Here is a 17,865-nt window from a genome sequence, read left to right as displayed (position 1 = left end):
TCACTGAAATGACATGCTTATGAAATGCTTGTTTCGAGTTCAAAAAGAGGAAATAAGATGAATATCAATACAGAGTCTTGACAAAAAGCTTAAAACCACTGGGAGATGAGACCACGAAAGGATCAGGTCCAAAGGTGTCCAAAGGTGTCTTACTGTGTGTGGGTGTGAGTTTTTTTTTGGGGGGGGGGGGGGGGGGGCTTGGAACGAATTGGGGCATTTACATAGAAAACACGACTCTACTTACAAAATTTTCTTGGTAAGAAATTTCTTCCAGAACCAGTTAATTTCATAAGTAGAGGTACCGCTGTATCGTTGGAGGTGAGCCTCCATTGTTGGAAGGCAGACGCACAATCCCTGGAGTTATTTTTCTTTTTTTTTTTCTGGGCGCAGAAACCTGCTGCCACATACATATCAGCGAGCTATAAAATCTACTACAGCGCTGTGATTACTAAGGAGCCAAACAGGATGACTCAGGCAGGAGGGTCGGGAGGCGGGTGGGAGGGGGCCAAAATGAACTCATCTACAAACATCGTTATCTACCAGCAGCATAAGCAGAAACGTATGTCGCAGCGAAGGATGCTATACAGTACCTTGTTTGTTTTTCTTCCATATTACGTGGCCACATTCACCCGATGTGCTGCAAAATTCTGAATAATTCAATATAAGGTCATATTATTGCACAAAAACCTTTGTTGAACTGAAGAAAGGCCATCCATTTTGTATCGGGCCTGACCCCAGAGTCACTGGTGAGCTGCAGCTGCCCCGGCTGACTTCTGGCAAGAAGCGGGGTAAAAACCCTGGTCAGCCAATTGCAGGAAAGAACATGCTAACTCCGCAGAGGAAAGACGTAGCTGATTTTTTTTTCTTTTTATTTACTTTTTGTTGACCGACAACTGATAGCAAAATGCAGTAGTATCGAAGAAACTGAATCGCTACTGGCTGCCCGCTAGTCTTCTGCCCCCAATCTCTGGCTCCGCCTTAGCGCGTTTGCCTGTCCCCGTGACTGTTTGGTGTTTTGCTAAAACGACAACAAAGTCTGAGTTCCCCCTCCTCCTACCGCTGCGTTACGGATCATGAAACGACTTGGCCTCAAACCTATTCCCGATTTTCCAAGATGCTTTATCTACACTTTGGATTGAACTGCATTGCTACTCACCCGTTTGTTGCTTGTCACGTTAGTAAATGTGAATTTCAACTATTAATGCACTGCAGTTACATGCCACTCCACACCCACAATACGACACTTGTTTTTTGTTAATTTTTTTTAAATATCTCTGCGTCAGTTAAAAACTTGAGCATGCCCATCTTCGCAAATGGTCAGAATTTTCAAGTATCGCTAATGTCGCAGCTCCCGGCGTCACCCGTGTATGGCAGATGCCATGTTTCACGCAGACATTGTTTGTGCAGCTCCGCGTAGCATTCTGACAGGTGCCTCCCGCGATCTCTCATGCGCTTGCCAGCGAGGTTGTCAGCAAAACAAAAGACAAGTTGGCACACAAGAACAGCTGGTGAGTTCTAATCTGCATGCCCGCTGAACCGCTGAGGCCTCTCTACTTTCAAATCCTTTCTCTCGACTCCACTTTGAAACGTTGTCAGCCTTATATCTCAACTTCATCGTGGTATGTGTGTGTGGGGGTGGGGATGGGAGGGGCTTTATTCCAAAGCAATGTTCATAACGCAGCCACCTGCAAAGAAAGCTTCAATGTACTGTAGCTAAAATGTTCTTGTAGAATATGTTCGTGAAAATGTAAAGCAGTCAAACGTTTTGATTTGTGGGCCACGTGTGAGATCATATTGATTGTGTCTTTTTGTCCGAAATGGGAAAAAAAGGTCACTATTACTCACAACGCATTCATCCTTGAAGTGTGGTATAAATACAGCATTTCGAATTTGAAAATAGCCGAGTTGACTTTGGCTAGATGCATTTTCTGAAATAGATTCTGATTCTGATCTGGTCGCATTGAAGCAAATCGGTGAAGTTTCTCCGACTTTGCGATTCGGCCTCTAAGTTTGAGTGGCGTTCCAGTGCATTTTTCCCGATCGGACGTCAGAAAACCGCAACTTGTCTCTTTCCTTGAGTTAATTGATTACAATTGCACCCAAGTGACTGTGCACCGGCCCGCTCGACTCCTCCCTGCGCCACCTAGAGGTAACTTTTGAGAACACGGGGAAAACTGACACGTCAAGAATAAAAACCAAATATGACCGAGACCACATGACAAGCTCATGCGAATTAACCGTTCATTTATAGTGAAGGTTTTTTTTTTTTACACTTTCTTACCTATAGCATGTAGATTATTTCTCATTCGTGTTTATGGGTCCGTGGTAGCGCTATGATCTTATGCTCCAGTTTCTCCTCGGCCTCACTACAAAAAAAAACAAAAAACAAAGCCACATAAATCACATAGAGCCCACACAGACAAACCGTGCCAAGTTGTTGGCTGAATTTGCACGGCGGCGGGTCCCAGCCAGGTACAGCAGCCTGTGATGTGACATTAAAGCTGCGGTACGAGGTTGTGGATCTGGAGGAGCGCAAAGTAGGACACCCAACAAGAGGGTAAAATCAGCTTATAACATTGCCTCGTGGGGGGGGAGAGCTTGTGAGGTACCTTCAAACAAAGAGGTGCTGCCACATACACACAAACACCCACACCCACACACACACACACACACACGCGCGCACGTGACGCAACGTGAGCCATTAGTGAAATGATAAGCGGGGCATGTGGCAGGAAGAGGGCTTCAGATCTCTGTGCATATTCCGTGTTTCCTGACAGAATGAAAAGACTATTCTTTAAGGGAGAGAAACATGTCACCGGGGCAGGAGTGGGCGGGTTTGCTCAATCGGCACAGGGGGGGGGGGGGGGGGGGGGGTTAAACAACAACTAAATGATGGCAACAGCGCGCCAAAGATGATATGCAGTGACGTTAATGATGGAAGTCACCTCGAGGGGGAGAAACATACACTTGGAAACATTATTAAAAGGAAAAAAAGATGATCTCCAGGAGGCTGTCGTGACATTTTTCGAACAGTCTCTCCAGATGCTTTTGATGCTAAAATACCCAAGTGGTAACTGCACATTTTTCTAGGACCGAAAAAGTGACCAGACCGTGACCCATATCCCACACAGGTACCCATCTCTGATCGTCCAAGTACTGGCATGGGGGCTGGGGGGCGGGGTGTAACCTATTCGTGCCACTCGTCCCACCGCGGTTGATGTGCCACAGAAAAGGGTTCGTTCAAGGTCGCAAACGTTCGCCAACCGTTCTCCAGACGTCGCCGACAGTTGTAATGGTTTTCTTTGTTCAAAACTCTCCCGTGACAAGTATACGCGAATGTTTTGGAGAACATTTGGCGAATGTTTGCGACCTTGAACGAACACGGCACGACCACTGATGAGAAGGCAACATTTCTTTGGCCCCTCAGTGAGATAGGGCTCAAAGAACCAGCCCTCTTGATTTTCCTGGATGTTGACATCTCTCCGCTCACAAGGGGACTAAAGTCAACAAATCTGGGGTCCCCATAAAGTAATAAGTGTATCTGATCTCGAGCATTCATATTGTCTCTGTCACTGATGACATTATAAAAAGCTACACGACGATAGCGTGTCGTCATCCGCCTGGATCTTGTCAGAAGGGTGATTTTGACACCAAGCGCTCGTCATTTGCAATCGGTAGTCTTCCAATAACGCCGCGTCAAAGACGGTAGATAAGCTGACAGTAGCGGAGGAAGTCGCCCATCTGGATTGATTGCCGAATTAAATGTGCGCTTTGTTTGCACGTTAACTGGCTGCGTGTCGATCTCGGACAGACACTTTGACGCAGCTGTTTTACTATGTCAACGTTGATCTCATTTCTCTTTCAAACTGATGTATTTATTCAAAGGTGCTGGAGTAACGCGGCTTGGATGTACTGTCCGTGCCTAATCAGCGAAACTGTCACCGCCGGTGAAAGATGTGGTAATTCCAAGAGACAGGACCTGCTGAAATGCACACCATAAACGGTCTCATAGCATCTCCGGCAGATATGAGCACAAAGCCCGACGCGAGCGTCTGGTGACGGACGGATGATACACGGTTATGTCAGACTCCACCGCCGTGCGGCTGGAGGTCATTCGGCTTTTTGCAACAATTGTTCATCGCTCGCCGTGTTTGTGTTATTGCGCGCTCGGGTAATTCATTGCGCTTATTTGCTGCTCGCGTTCCATTTCACCACGGCGTGAACCCCATCACGCACAGAGATGCTATATCGAAGCGTTATTATGACGGCATCCATGAGTCTACCCTGACTTCGTGCGTACGATTTCGATTGTAGTAGCCGAGTCTTTGGAAAGACTAGACTGAACACAAAATAATTTTTATGTGGGCTTTATTCCCGACTGAACAATGAGAAATTGTACAGCTTTAAGATGAAAGTCTGAGATGTTAACTGAATTTTAAAAGAGTTCGAAAAGGGATCTAAGAGATCAAAGAAAATTATCTAACAGATTAAAGACAATTACGCCACAATAGACAACAGCAGTGGCTTGCTTAATAGGGAAACAGAAATAAAAATACATTTCCAAGCCACAATACCTCATTAAACTTGAAGTGCAGAACAAATAATCATTACAACCCAATGTTTTGAGATGCAGACACACTTACTTGATACGTTCCGGTGTGTTGGGTGCGTACAAAGCACGTGGAAAAACGCAAATGATCTCCCCTCTAAAGAACAGATGAATACAGTCCATATAACTTCACAGTCCAAAAAAAAACATATTTACATCTTGTACCATCGCGAACACTTACGCTGTACAGCTGCTCACACGACTCACTAGTGGTAGATTTCAAACTCCAAACCACGATAGTGTGCTCTGAATATCGCCAGGGTTACGACGACGATCATGGGTGTATCAAGTTGGGACAAGCAGTGGGCACGGTTCAGCGACTACCCTCCTTCACATGCATGTCACCCTTACTTCACTTCCTGGTCTGATTCTCACGCGCTCCATATGTTCCCGCGTGTTTTGATCTCGTGTGGCTCTTAAAGTGACAGTGCTACATTTGTGAAACAAGGAAGCCTTCACTACAAACGTCTAAGTAAGGTTCACCTGGCTACATATATCTTTGACGCAAACCAGATACGCCAATATGAAAATGTGTGAGTAGTCGTTGCTGAATTCTATTCAAGACTGTAGATGTCTAAAACACAAGTTCTGATTAAACTGCGGCTACGTCTAAATCCCTTCAGGACCACCATTGTTTGTTTACAAGTACACAAAGAGATGAACTCTGCGGCTGTTTTCGCTCCATCTGGTATTGGACTGTGGGGAATCCGTGCAGGGCCGAATGAGAGTGACATGTGCTGTCCGCTGTCAGAAAGCTTGCTCTCATGGGTGCCGGGGATTAATATCCCCGAGGATAATGAGGCAAAACCCACAGCAACACTACTCTGAAGTCCCCTTCGCATGAGCCCCGATTCAAAGCCTATTGAACATCCGTGGAAGGAGCTGACCATTGGCCGCCTGATTTACAACAAAGGTGGCGCTCGCAAAACCGTCGTCACACCGTCTCGCCTGAACCTTGTGACCGAAAATTCCATAAGGGTCGCTTTTGTTTGATTCTCATCAGAAACGGGAAATGAAATGAGACGGTGGGGTGGGGGGGAACAAAAAAGGAGCCCTATGGATCAGTGATCCAATGAATAGTCCGCACACCAACGGCGATCTGGTCTTTCTGTTTCCCATCATCCCAGAAAATATTAGAGCAACCATTCATCTTACGCTGTTAAACTGAATCCAATTTGCCACGCGTCCGCGAGACCTTTTACATATATCTTTAATAAGAATACATGTGTGAGAGGAGAAAAAGCAATATGCGGTACAATAAAAGAGAATATTAGAGAGTAGCATTCATGCGCAGACCGTACGAGCTTACTTTCAGGGAATCGGGTTTGTCTCTGCTTTTGGATTCTGGGCTTTATTTCGCATGGCAGAATCTAAGATGAATAGCAAGATGATGCTATTAACAAGGTGTCGAGTGCAAATAATGTTTCAGTATTGTACAAAAACACTGTTGTCTTAGTACCTAGGAGCTGGTCTACTGCCGTACCGACCTACGAAGTACTTGTCTTCCTTCTTCCCTACCAGCTGGTGTCGTTCCAAATTCCCGACTCCAATAGTTTAAATCCTAAATATACCCTGAACCAGCGGTCCCTAAACCCCGGGCCGTGGATAACTTACATGACTTCCGTTTTATTCATTTCGGACTGTGAAAGATGTTTTATTTTGAAATATCACCAGATTCTCTGTTAAATCCATCTACAGTATGTCACTCTTGACGCAGGTCAAGGCGCTACTCGGTCACGTGATAGGTTACCGCTAAAATGAAACCCATTAGCTCGCAAAATGAGTAAAAAAAAAAAAAACATCTTTGGGAAGGGGAAAAGGCCCAGCCAGGAGACCGAAAAGGAGCCTACGAATTTCAAGAAAAAGGCGGCGGCTACATTTAATAGACACTATCAGGAGTCCTACTTAAAATATGGATTTAACTCAACGGGAGATTCCCACACACCAAGCCCGCTCTGCATAATATGCGGCGATGGTGACTCGTATTTTTCATGCACTTTGTATTTCCGGTGTATCTTATTTTGAAGGCACGTTAGGGACCACTGCCCTGAACTGAACCTCAGAATTCATGATTTCACACCCATCTTACAACATTAGCCTCTGTCGTAGCTTCTTCCGTTAACGACCTAGGCTAAAAGGAGCTCCTCCTGAAAGGCAGTGAACACTATAAACACTTCCCTGACGCCCCCCATGACTACTTCATAGGTCATGGGAGTTTCAAATGCATAACGTTTTCGACGTCTTAAAATTGTAACTTTTGGAGTTTCACGAGTGCGTCTCAGTTCTATTACCTCACCGTATGCTTCTTGATGACATCACAGCAACAATCCACTTAATGGATTCTTTGTTGACAAATGATGCATGCATCACAGTCAGTAACGTATCTGTTTCTGTCAGCCAGAAGCAATAGATGTTTCTTCCAAACGCTGGCCCCAACTAAATTGTGTGCACTCAAGATAATTAAAAATTTCCACCCTCTAATGAGTTTATGCAGCAATCTGCTTAAAGACATACGGCGGATGTAATTGATCACACAGCTCGCAGCTTGACCGCATGAGCTGTTTTCTATTGTCCGCCGGGGTCACATCCCCACAAGGCGCACCCAAGGAGCTCTGACACCTTAAGCGGGATCCTTATTTCCCCAACAAGAGCGTCTGAGATTCAGACAAAGCATCCCGAGAAATCCCAAGATGTTGAAACGTTATAAAGCAGAGGCCTTTAGGCATGCGCAAGAAACAAATGCATTCATCACGATGGACCTAAAACTAGAAGCGGGAAGCCGTGGAGTTAGTTCACTCCAAGAAAAAACTCGCCAACTTCCTTTTAACTTTCGACTGGAGTCTTCCCAAGTCTACCCTACAGTAGCCGCATGTTTCAACAAATGCTACCTCACGCTTTTCACCTTTCGCGGGGGGGTTTGTGGTCCCCATTAGCCGCGAAAAATGAGGCCTTTGTGAAATACAACTGAACCATACTTAACAAATGTAATTTAAAGTTTTAAAAACATTTAAGATGCTATAACCTGACACCATGCATGCACTTTGGAGTCAGATAATCCTCCATTAAGCGTCTCCAGTTGGTCCCGATTGCTGCTGCTCGCCTCTTGACTGGTACTCGTCAGAGAGAGCACATAACTCCTATTCTGGCATTCCTTCACTGGCTCCCTATACATTTTAGAGTTCTTTTTAAGATCCTATTATTTGTTTTCAAATCTTGAAATGAACTCGCGCCACCTTACGTCTCTGAGCTCCCCCGTCCCTGCACACCTGCCCGGTGCCTCAGGTCTGCAGACCAGACATTATTAGAGGTACCAAGAACTAAGCGGGGGCTCACAGGGGATCAAGCCTTTTCCGATGCTGGTCCCTCTCTTTGGAATGACCTCCCACTGAACGTTCCGCAAACCCCTCGCTGCCCATCTATAAAACTCGTCTCAAAACTCAGTTATACTCTTTGGCTTTCGACTCAGACTTGATTTTAGTTTGACTGTTTTTGTGCTTTCTGCCGTCTTCATTATTCATTTATTGTTTTATGTGTGATATTTGCTCCACGTACAGCACTTTGTGTACAGTGTTGGTTGTTTTAAAGTGCTCTATAATTACAGTTGAGTTGAGATGGTGATTTATTATTATTATTATTATTTTTTAATTTCATCCCACATAGAAAATCACTGGGATAAAGGACAGATAATTTGTGATCTAGTACCCTGGGATTCCCCAAAGGTCATGAGCAAACATTGATAACAGAGGAGGTACTGCGTGTGTGAGTTGTGAGGAGGACCGCTATCTCGTTGACATTTGTGCCAGCACTGCTGTTTGAACTTCGCAAGGCTCAGACAAATGCCATGGCTGTCACCTCGTGCTTTTTAATTACATCTGATCTGCTCCGTTAGGGGCTCGCAGATCAACTTAAATCGCCGTCGAGCAATCGGGTGCCTCAAATGACTAACGCGGCAATAGACCTTTTCACCAATGACGTCACAGGCACGTCCAGATAGCAAACGACAGCGCCATGCCTGATTGCGACGCGAGTCAACAAACCTTCGTTTGTCACTTGACCAAGACATCGCAATTGGAAAAAAAAAAACAGGCTAAAGGGCTTGAATGAAGATTTTAGATTTGCAACCATTCTAAAAAGGTCAACAGCTCCACCAGAAGGCGAGCACCGCGTCGGACACACCGGGCCTGACCAGTGTTTAGTCGTGCTGACAGTCTGTGCTCACATTAAAAATTCAGGTTAAGACAACACATTGACCAGCTCCGCGTGGCGACGAGGTCACGGAAGATGATGAAGTGTGGCCGCTCCCTCCTAATAAACATAAAGCCACCCGAGTGGAAGGCCGTTTTAATTGAAATCTCCTCCAGCTGAACGGCCTGACGCGCTGGCAGGCGGCAAGGATGGATGTTCACGCCACCAGTAATTCACTTTTCACACACGGAGCTTCCAGAAATCAATGTTAGGCCTTCTTACCAATTACCTTCATACCTACCTGTCGAAAAGTCACCGCCGTCGCACCTCCCCTGCCTGACCAACATTTTTTTTACCTCTCAATAATTTTCTCGTTCCATCTAAATGATCTATTGTTTTTACACCCTATTTTCTTCCATACCAGGTCGATCGACATTATTTCCTGTTTACACGTCATACTTTTCACGTCCCTCCTTTTCTTTGTAGCAACCTTTCTTGCTCCGGCTACCCTCTTAACTTCATATTTCCTGTCTATGTTCAGGAGTTACTGAATAAAATACACCTCGTGTCCAAAGTGCGAGTGACTTGGAGTAACTCCAAGTAACAAGCCGGGCTTACACTCAGCTACTGGCTTCTCAAAGCGGTCTGCGAGTTCCTGTACAGACCCCTTTGAGAGCTATGGCAACCTAGCTCCAAGCTAACTGTTAACTGCACCAAACCACTGGTGTTTTATTTTAATTAATGCGTCCGGACATTGTATATAACCATTTTTAATGTCATTTATGGCTTTGATTTTCACAAAATACATTTAATGACCGAATGCTTTTTGATGACCCGCGGATCTGCATTTCTAGTTTCTTCATTTCGCTAACCTTCTTACCTATTGAGTATCCACGTTTCTTCGACCGACAGTTTCTTCTTTATTCTGTCAACCTTTTCACTACAGTACCTTCACTGAGTACACCTTTTCATCTACCAGTCTTCCTTCCTTACCTCCCTTCTACCTACCTTCCTCGTTCTGTTCTTATTCTTCACAATGTACCTTCCTACTGACCTCACCGACTCTCTTTCTATTCATCTTTCTTGTTCCATCTCCAAAGTACCTTATCTGTATGTACGTTCTTCAAGTCTAGCTATTTTATTACCGGCCTTCTAATTTACCTCAACATCTTTGCTTTTATACCTCTTTCGGGATAGCTTCTTACCAGGATCTTTTACACAAGCGGCTACACAGGTTGAATGAGAATAATAACTGTTCCAAAACATTTGAATTATTCATGATTTTACCTGGGCGGCACGGCACGGTGGTCGACTGGTTAGCGCGTCGGCCTCACAGTGCAGAGGTGCGGGGTTCGGTTCCGGCTCCGGCCTTTCTGTGGGGAGTTTGCAAGTTCCCCCTGTGCTTGTGTGGGTTTTCTCCGGGTACTCTGGTTTCCTCACACATTCCAAAAACATGCATGGCAGGCTGATTGAACACTCTAAATCGTCTCTAGATGTGATCGTGAGCGTGAATGGTTGTTAGTCTTTGTGTGGCCTGCGATTGGTTGGCAACCGGTTCAGGGTATCCCCCACCTACTGCCCGAAGACGGCTGGGATAGGCTCCGGCACCGTTCGTCATGTTACATTGGATCCCATGCATTCTGGTTGAGATCAAACAAAACACAAGTAGCACAGCATCAAACCTACTCGAAAGGGAAAGAAAATTACAATTTATTGTCATTTATTTTCCAAAGAGCACCATCATCACATTCTTTTTTTTTCCAACTGGCTACACATTTGCCAACTACGCGTTTACGTGAACCCATGGCGCACAGACTCAAAACAAAGACGAGGGCAGGGGATTTTTAGGGGGCGGGGGGCCTGTGCCATATGTGAAATTTACAATACAGTATTTCTGTTTTAAGCAATGGCGTCACATGGGAATAAACTACAACTTCAATTTGAGCTTACACTGCAATAAGAGATCCAATCAGCTGAGTCCTGCTCAGTGGCTAATTATACAATTCAGGTATGGAAAAGAAAATGAGTTGAAAAAAAGGTGGAATAATACAAAAAAATTAAAGCAAATGCTAATCTTAATATGACCCCCCCTCCCTTTTTTTTTTTTAAATTGTGGATTTGTTTCTTTTTAACCTGAACAACATTGTAGTTTGTGCTCCCTCATCGGACACAATATTAGGTACACCTGTAACATGACATTGGATAGCCGCGAATCTTGTGGATCACCAATTTGGTGCCCCTTAGCACCAGCTCGCCCCGAAGGACCATAATAGTAGCCGGCAGGCCTGCTCCTTCAAGAGTTTGCCGGTAATGGGACACTGTGATTTCCTAGGAATGTTGTAGAAGTGATTATTTCTAGAAATAAGGCGTGACATATTGATCACCTTTTACGACCTTAAGTTCTTGTTCTTAATTAGTGAGAAATCTGCAAATGAGCGTCGCCTTTCCATACATGACTAGCGTTGTCGATAATACCATATGATCAAAGTTCATTTGAGCGAATTTCAGAAGTGTGAATCCAACTGGGAGCCCTTGGCTTTCGTCAATACCCAAGAAATAAAGTTTGAAACCAATTGGCGAGCCCTGTGCATAAGCTACAAGGTGAACAGAGCTATTCGCCAAAAAAAAACAAAACAAAAAAAACACATGAGACCTGCTGCATTTTGCATTGAAACATAGCACGGGAAACAAACACGCGTCTGAGCTGTACGGTTGGCGACGTGACTGTGAAAATAGGCGACGGTGTCATCAATCCGTAGAAAAATGTCGAAGGGAATGCCATAGCGCCACGGATAAACTCTTTACAAAATGCTATTTGGGTGTACAAAGTGTGAAAAATACTCCTCTTGTCCTCATAAAAACGCCACATTGAACGAGGCAATTAGATTCATACCGCCGCGGGTAGAAAGTACGTGTTTTGTTTCACACAGTCGTGACCGACAGGAAGGCGTTGTGCACCTGCGTCCCTTCGGGCGCTTTGGTCCCGTGCGTCATCAACTCCTGGATGGTCATCCAATTGTCCAGGATCTTCTTGTTGCGCTTCTTCATCATCTTCTTGTGGCTCAGCTCGATGATGCTGGCCTCGCCGCTGCTCTGCGGGTTCTCCTTCAGGCTCTCCAGGCGGCTGCGCTGCATGAACTCGCGCCGCTTGCGCTGCTCCTTGGCGCGCACCAGGTGCTGCTTCCTCTCCTCCTTGCTCCAGTAGCGGCCCATCTTCATCTCGCTCATGGCGTCGTCGTCCGTGGTCATGCCGCCGCTGCGCTCCTCCTTGATCTTCAGCGCTCGCTCCCGCAGGATCTTGTCGCGCACCGGCCGCTTGGTGACGTAGCGCGTGCCGTCGCTGCGGATCTTCACCTTCCATTCCATCTTGGGCTCGTCCAAGAGGAGAGGCGCCGCCTGGGGTTCCTTGTTGCACACGCTGAGCAGGCTGAGCTGGCTCTGAGCGTACTCCACCGCCGAGCGCTGTTGGATGAGCTGCATGTAGCTCTGATAGTGGCGGGCGTGCGCCGGGATGTTGGCCTGCCGATGATGCGAACTGTGCGACGGGGAGAAGTAAGGGATCTGCGACACCCGGGGCTTTGGATTCCCTCTGCGCCGCTCCTCCTCGGGTTGAAGCACGTGGTCCGACTCGGACGGATTGCTGTGGTCCGGGCTGCTGCTCTTACAGAGAAGCGACGCCTGGCAACCCGGGACGGGGCTGGGACTGAGCGAGGGTCCGGCGGCGAGGCTGCTGCTGAGGTTCCGCTGGTTGGTGAGGCTCACCATCCTTTGGAGGGAATGTTCAGGGGAGCGATCCATAGCCAGAGGGGTACTCCGGGAGCTCTCGGCCGTGTTATAAGCACTGGAGCTGTCCTTGTCCGACTTCTCCAGCCGCTCGTTGATGTCCGCCAGCTTGCCTTTGCCGGGCTCCCCTCGAAGGGGACTCGCCGACTGCTGGCCCTGGCGAAGCTTGTGCGCCTGCATGATGTTCTGGCACTCCAGTTCGATGCTGCGCAGCTCCTCATTGAGCATGCGCAGCTCGTGCTGAACGCTGCCCGGCTCGCCCACGCTACACTCGATGGTGCTACGCCGGCTGTAGAAGAGATCGTACTCGCCACTGTTGCGGATCTGGCACTTGAGCTCCAGGAGCTGCTGGAAGCGATCGCCCTCCGCCGCCTCCTCGTTGTCTTCCTCGTCTTCCCGGCCCTCCGGGCGGCGCGGGTCAAGGTTGTCCCGGAGACACTGCGACAGGCGCCTCTGGATGTGCGCCAGGACGTTGCGCTCGGAATTGTCCTGTCTCTCTTTCAGGATCCGCCCCCTGTCCTGATGCTGAGTGAGGGTGGAGCAGGTGGGCTTGTCGTCCTCTTCCCGCTGGTAACAAAAACAAACACACCCTGAACTTCTGGCCTATGTTGCTTTGCCAGGTTTGCATCATAATTGTCACTGATGTTTTGTATAAATATCCATTATCAGGACAGTGAACCCTCGCTATTCACGGGGAGATTGACCGAGAATCCCCCTCAAATCAGGAAAATCAGACGTAGGTTAATCCGTTAATTGTGAAGAGGCGGGCCTTCACCGACAGAGGTGTACCTAATACAGTCATATCTCGGTTTTCGACCATAATCCGTTTCAGAAGGCTGTTCGAAAACTGACTTGTCCAAAAACCGAAACCACGCTCTTTAAAAAAAAAAAAAAAAAAATCTTTATTGAACAGGTCTGTTCACAATGGAGCGCTACACGAGGAAGCGTCACTTCCTCGTGTAAGGAAGGCGAGAGGAGTCAAGTGACGCATTCAAGTGCGCTCAGTTTGTTTGAGAACCGAAATTCGGTCGACATCCGAGGCATAAAGAACTCGAAATTTTTGGTCTAGACTAGAGACGTTGGAAAACCGAGGTTTGACTGTGTATATAAAATTAATGTATTTATATTTTGTCCTGATAAATTCAGTGCTTAAGAAGGGCAGTCCACATATTTACGTATTATTGTTTCCTGGAACAGGAAAACTTGGAATGGAATTCCACATGCACAAGTACCTAGCGATGAAATTCACTGAACAGATATGACCCATCCAACAGATATAAAAAAAAATAAAATAAAATGACCAACAGAGGGAGACAGAACGAAGAGGCCTGACGAGCCCCCCAAATATTACCTCGATTTCCTTCGTTAACAAAAGAATAACAAATACCAAGGAACAAAACGAGTAGCAAGCTTTGCTCCTGGAAAGTGCGGGGCACAGTATGGAACTGGAAAAAAAAACCCTCAGTGGCAGCCACATGCGTAGTAGACATAACAACAATAAACTCAGATACTAAGCATATATTGGGAGGTATCGGGTGGTGATAAGTGCCGTCGTTTATTGTAAAGATTAATTCAATGCTTGTAGTTATAAACAATAGAAAAAAGTAATAGCATGTAAAATCGTGATGACAAGGGGGAGAAAAAAATTGCAATGGGATTATTTTTCTAAATCGTTCAGCACGAGCGTAAACCCGGTGAACTCTAATGCCGCCCAAGGTCACATTTGGTCCAACAGCATTCGGGCTTCATTTTTCACGTATATCATCAAATAAAACGCCCGCGTGTGCAGACAGTACAGAGCAAAGTCAGTCATGCGGTGACCCGGAGCGTGCGTCCAACCTGTCCGCTCTCTTGCTCCTCCTGGAGGGCGGCCAACTCCATCTCCTCGCGCCGCTGTTCCTCCAGCATTTCCATCTTGAGCTGCTCCAGGAACTCGCTGTGCTCGTCATCCAGCCAGGCCTCCTCCAGCTGCAGACGGAGGAAATTGTTTGATGCGCACGGACCTCAACAAAAAAACAAAATAGTTTCCGACGCTCTGTTGGAATTAACCCGCGACATGATGAGATAGCGTTTATCTCCAAAGTCATCCGTCTCTTAAGTTTTCCTACTAAATCAGAATCATCTGTATCGTATATTTCATTTTTTTTTTGTTTATGACGGAACAACGCTTTTTAATTAGAAATGCCTGGCGGCTCAGTTGCACCGCACCACGTGCCCTTCCGCTCAGTCTGCGGAGGGCCTGGACCCGTGCCGCCATTATCTCGCCATTAGCTTTTATTACTGAACGTCGGAAGTCAATTACAGTGGCGCTACATTAAAAAAAAAAAAAAAAAAAAAAAAAGACACGATGAGGTGCCTTCGCTGGTGGCTTCCAAGAGTGCTTTCGGTGTGAAGAGAAGGGAGGGAACACCACATCCACATCATCACGCTGATGAGGTCGACCCGAAGCATCTCCGGATGTGTGGTTGGCTCTTTTATGGTTGTTTTTATTTTTTTGTAACGCCATGCTTTCTAACCTGCATCTCGGGCCTGGCGACCAAAAGGGTGATTCTGCGGCACTCTTCGTTCGACAGCGCAGCCATGGCCTCTTCGCGGTCCTGCACATCCTGCCCATTAATCTGAAGATGACACCAAAAGTGGATTAGTGTGAGACAAAGGTGTACACAATCGAGCAGTCGCACACGCAAAAAAGAGGTCAGCTCATATGCAATAAAAAGCCCCGGGCACAACAATGCGGCGGCAGTTATTATGAATGGGAGGGTGCTACGGTGGGCAGACGGCGCATACGTACATCTCGCCGTACAATTAACTGGCCGCTGACAGCAAGCGTCCATCTTTTCGCCGGCCAGACTAATGGCGCTGTCATCAGCGGATAATGGCGCCAGTGTACACGTAAACAACCCCCCCCCCTCCCCGAAATGCGCTTCTTGCATCACTTCGCTCAGCCAACACCGCCGCGCAATTAAGAGCCAACAGCTTTGCACTCGCGAACGGCGGAGAAAGAAATACAGTATGTCGGGGTTCTGAATACAGTGTGTTAAAATGTCACAAAATGAGGTCAGAAGAAGAAGGAACACTGCAGTTGTAACGCTCAGAGAACAAACGAATGTTACGAGCCACGTTGCGAGCAAGTTGGATCTCGCGCCGTCGTCATGGGAGGAAACCGTCGCAATGTTTTGACAATCTTGTCGTGTGGTAAGAATGACGTCAAGGTGGAGGGAAAGGTTGCAAGCTACGGGCGTAGAATAAAGTGGGATGGTTTGAGGAAAAGCGATCGGACGTGAAGAAACACCTGTTGCAAGGGTAGAATCAAGATGAAATGTAGCGTTACAAAAAAACCTTGCACTGCTCAGGTTTTTCAGGTATTTTCATTTTTACAGCTATGAGGTTTCAGAGAAAAAAAATTCAGCCGTGATTCTGAAATATTACGAAATATATTTCATGTTATTATGGACAAAAACAAAAATTAGGGCAGGTTTGGAATCAGCGGGGGGGAAAAAAATCATCTCGAAAAGTTTGCTTGCAACTCGTATTGAAAACGTTTGTAAAAATGTGTTAACGCGTGTTATGCGAATAAAGTTAAGTCGCAATGTGACATGATGAATATGAATAATAATGCAGAGGAGAAAGAGGTTGTCATGTTACAATAAAAATGGCAAATCTAAAGGAATAAAGTCAGGCAATAGAATTCAACGACACATTTGCGAGTGAACGGGAAAAAAAAGGGTGCAATTGCAATGCGACAAGATTAAAATCGGATTACGGATGAAGCCTTCATGCTATTACAACAATAAAAATCGGTAAATATAAAGTTCCACATCCTATTCTAGTTGATGAGAAAAAAGTTAACGTGGCACCGTAACATCAACGACATCCTCTTGAGTAAAGACGGTCTTCATGACAACGCGCTCGTGTGCTTGCAAAAATAAAGTCATGCTCTGAATATTAAGTTGTCATGTTAACCGTCATAAGGGCCTCCTTAATATTTTGCCGACGCCTTTTTCGAGCGCGAGTCACAACTCCGTCTCCGCAGAGCAATGGTTCAACGCCACTTGAAGCTTTTCCGCTGCCTCCAAGTGGCCAAAGCGACTCGGCGCATGATGCGCCGAGTCGCCTCGCAACTCTCCCACATGGAAGCTCCAAGATGCAACACAGCAACTATCCAGAACTGAAGGAAAAGAAAAAAAAACAAAAAAAAAAAAAAGGTTTTGCTGAGTCTTTAAGTAAAACAACCAGGGGGGCTATTCTCGCCTTTTAACAGTCACAGTGGGAAGCGGGTGGGGGCGGGGGAGGAAATCCCACCCCCGCCTACCTTTAATGTGCGGCCGTTAAAAATGAATGTCGTTCTTCATGCTGGGGGACAGCAAAGCAGTGTGATCAATTTTTCAATTCTTTTTGTTTTAAACGTACCTGTAATATGCGGTCCCCCTCTCGGATGCGACCGTCTCTGGCGGCGATGCTGTTGGGACAGATCTGCGAAAGGAGAGTATGGATGCAGGTCAGAACCCAGACTGGAGATCCTGGTGATCATCGCTCAAACCCGACACGGCATGCGCTTGCTGCAACTAATTTGACACAACAAGGCGGGGCGGGATGCACGTGCTCGCATGTATGTGTGTGTGTGTATGTGTGTGTGCCAATTATTTTTATTGTCTGAGGATGCTGTGGCACTTTATCTTGATCACACACCACTCCTATTCAGAGCACCACTCATTACACTATGAGGTGGCTCCAGAAATGACTCGGTGGGGGGGGGGGGGGGGGGGTGTATGCAATTGAAATTGAAACTTATTTCGTGTTTAGTACTGTGGGAGGGGGATATCGAGTCAAGTCAACCGACACAACAATAAAGTTGCATCGTTATGAAAAGGGAATGGGGCGAGGGAAATGGCATCGTGTGACAAAATTCAGGTCATCATGTGACAAAAATCAAGTTGCTACGAGCTGCGTGTTGCACCCTCTCTTTTTTTTTTTGTGAGTGTGTGGGCACGCCCGAGTGGAACTTCAACATAACTGGGGATACTTCAGATGAAGAGATGAATGATAAAATCTTGTGTCATTGCTTTTTTCTGACACGAATTTCAAAAGAGGGCGGCCCGGTGGGCAAGTGGTTAGCGTGTCGGCCTCGCGGTGTCTAAGTGCATGGTTTGAGTCTTCCTGTATGGAGTTTGCATTGTTTCCCCGTGCAGGCGTGGGTTTTCTCCGGGTGCTCCGGTTTCCTCCCACATTCCAAAAAAAAAAAAAAAAAAAAAAGCATGACAGGCTAATGGAACGCTCTAAATCAGAGG

General features: G+C 46.5%; 2 protein-coding genes across 2 annotated transcripts in view; one reads left to right on the top strand and one right to left on the bottom strand.

Moving 5' to 3' along the window:
* gxylt1a (glucoside xylosyltransferase 1a) overlaps window positions 1-17,865 on the top strand; it is a 44,159-nt gene that overhangs the window by 21,404 nt on the left and 4,890 nt on the right. The window lies entirely within an intron of this gene.
* The window catches only part of LOC147206689 (PDZ domain-containing RING finger protein 4), a 51,974-nt gene continuing 44,606 nt past the window's right edge, over window positions 10,498-17,865 (bottom strand). The window contains exons 5-8 of the mRNA XM_086109189.1: window positions 16,988-17,050; window positions 15,094-15,195; window positions 14,417-14,545; window positions 10,498-13,144 (exon numbers count right to left, since the gene is read on the bottom strand). Coding sequence (XP_085965315.1) covers window positions 11,717-13,144; window positions 14,417-14,545; window positions 15,094-15,195; window positions 16,988-17,050 — 1,722 coding nt within the window. The 3' untranslated portion in view covers window positions 10,498-11,716. The remainder of the gene's footprint in view (window positions 13,145-14,416; window positions 14,546-15,093; window positions 15,196-16,987; window positions 17,051-17,865) is intronic.

The sequence above is a fragment of the Hippocampus guttulatus genome, chromosome 4 (genome assembly GCF_054856545.1).
Source record: "Hippocampus guttulatus isolate MCC_2025c chromosome 4, RoL_Hgut_1.0, whole genome shotgun sequence".
Lineage (NCBI taxonomy): Eukaryota > Metazoa > Chordata > Actinopteri > Syngnathiformes > Syngnathidae > Hippocampus > Hippocampus guttulatus.
Note: the sequence above shows the minus strand (reverse complement) of the source record. Positions and strands in the feature narration are given on the sequence as shown.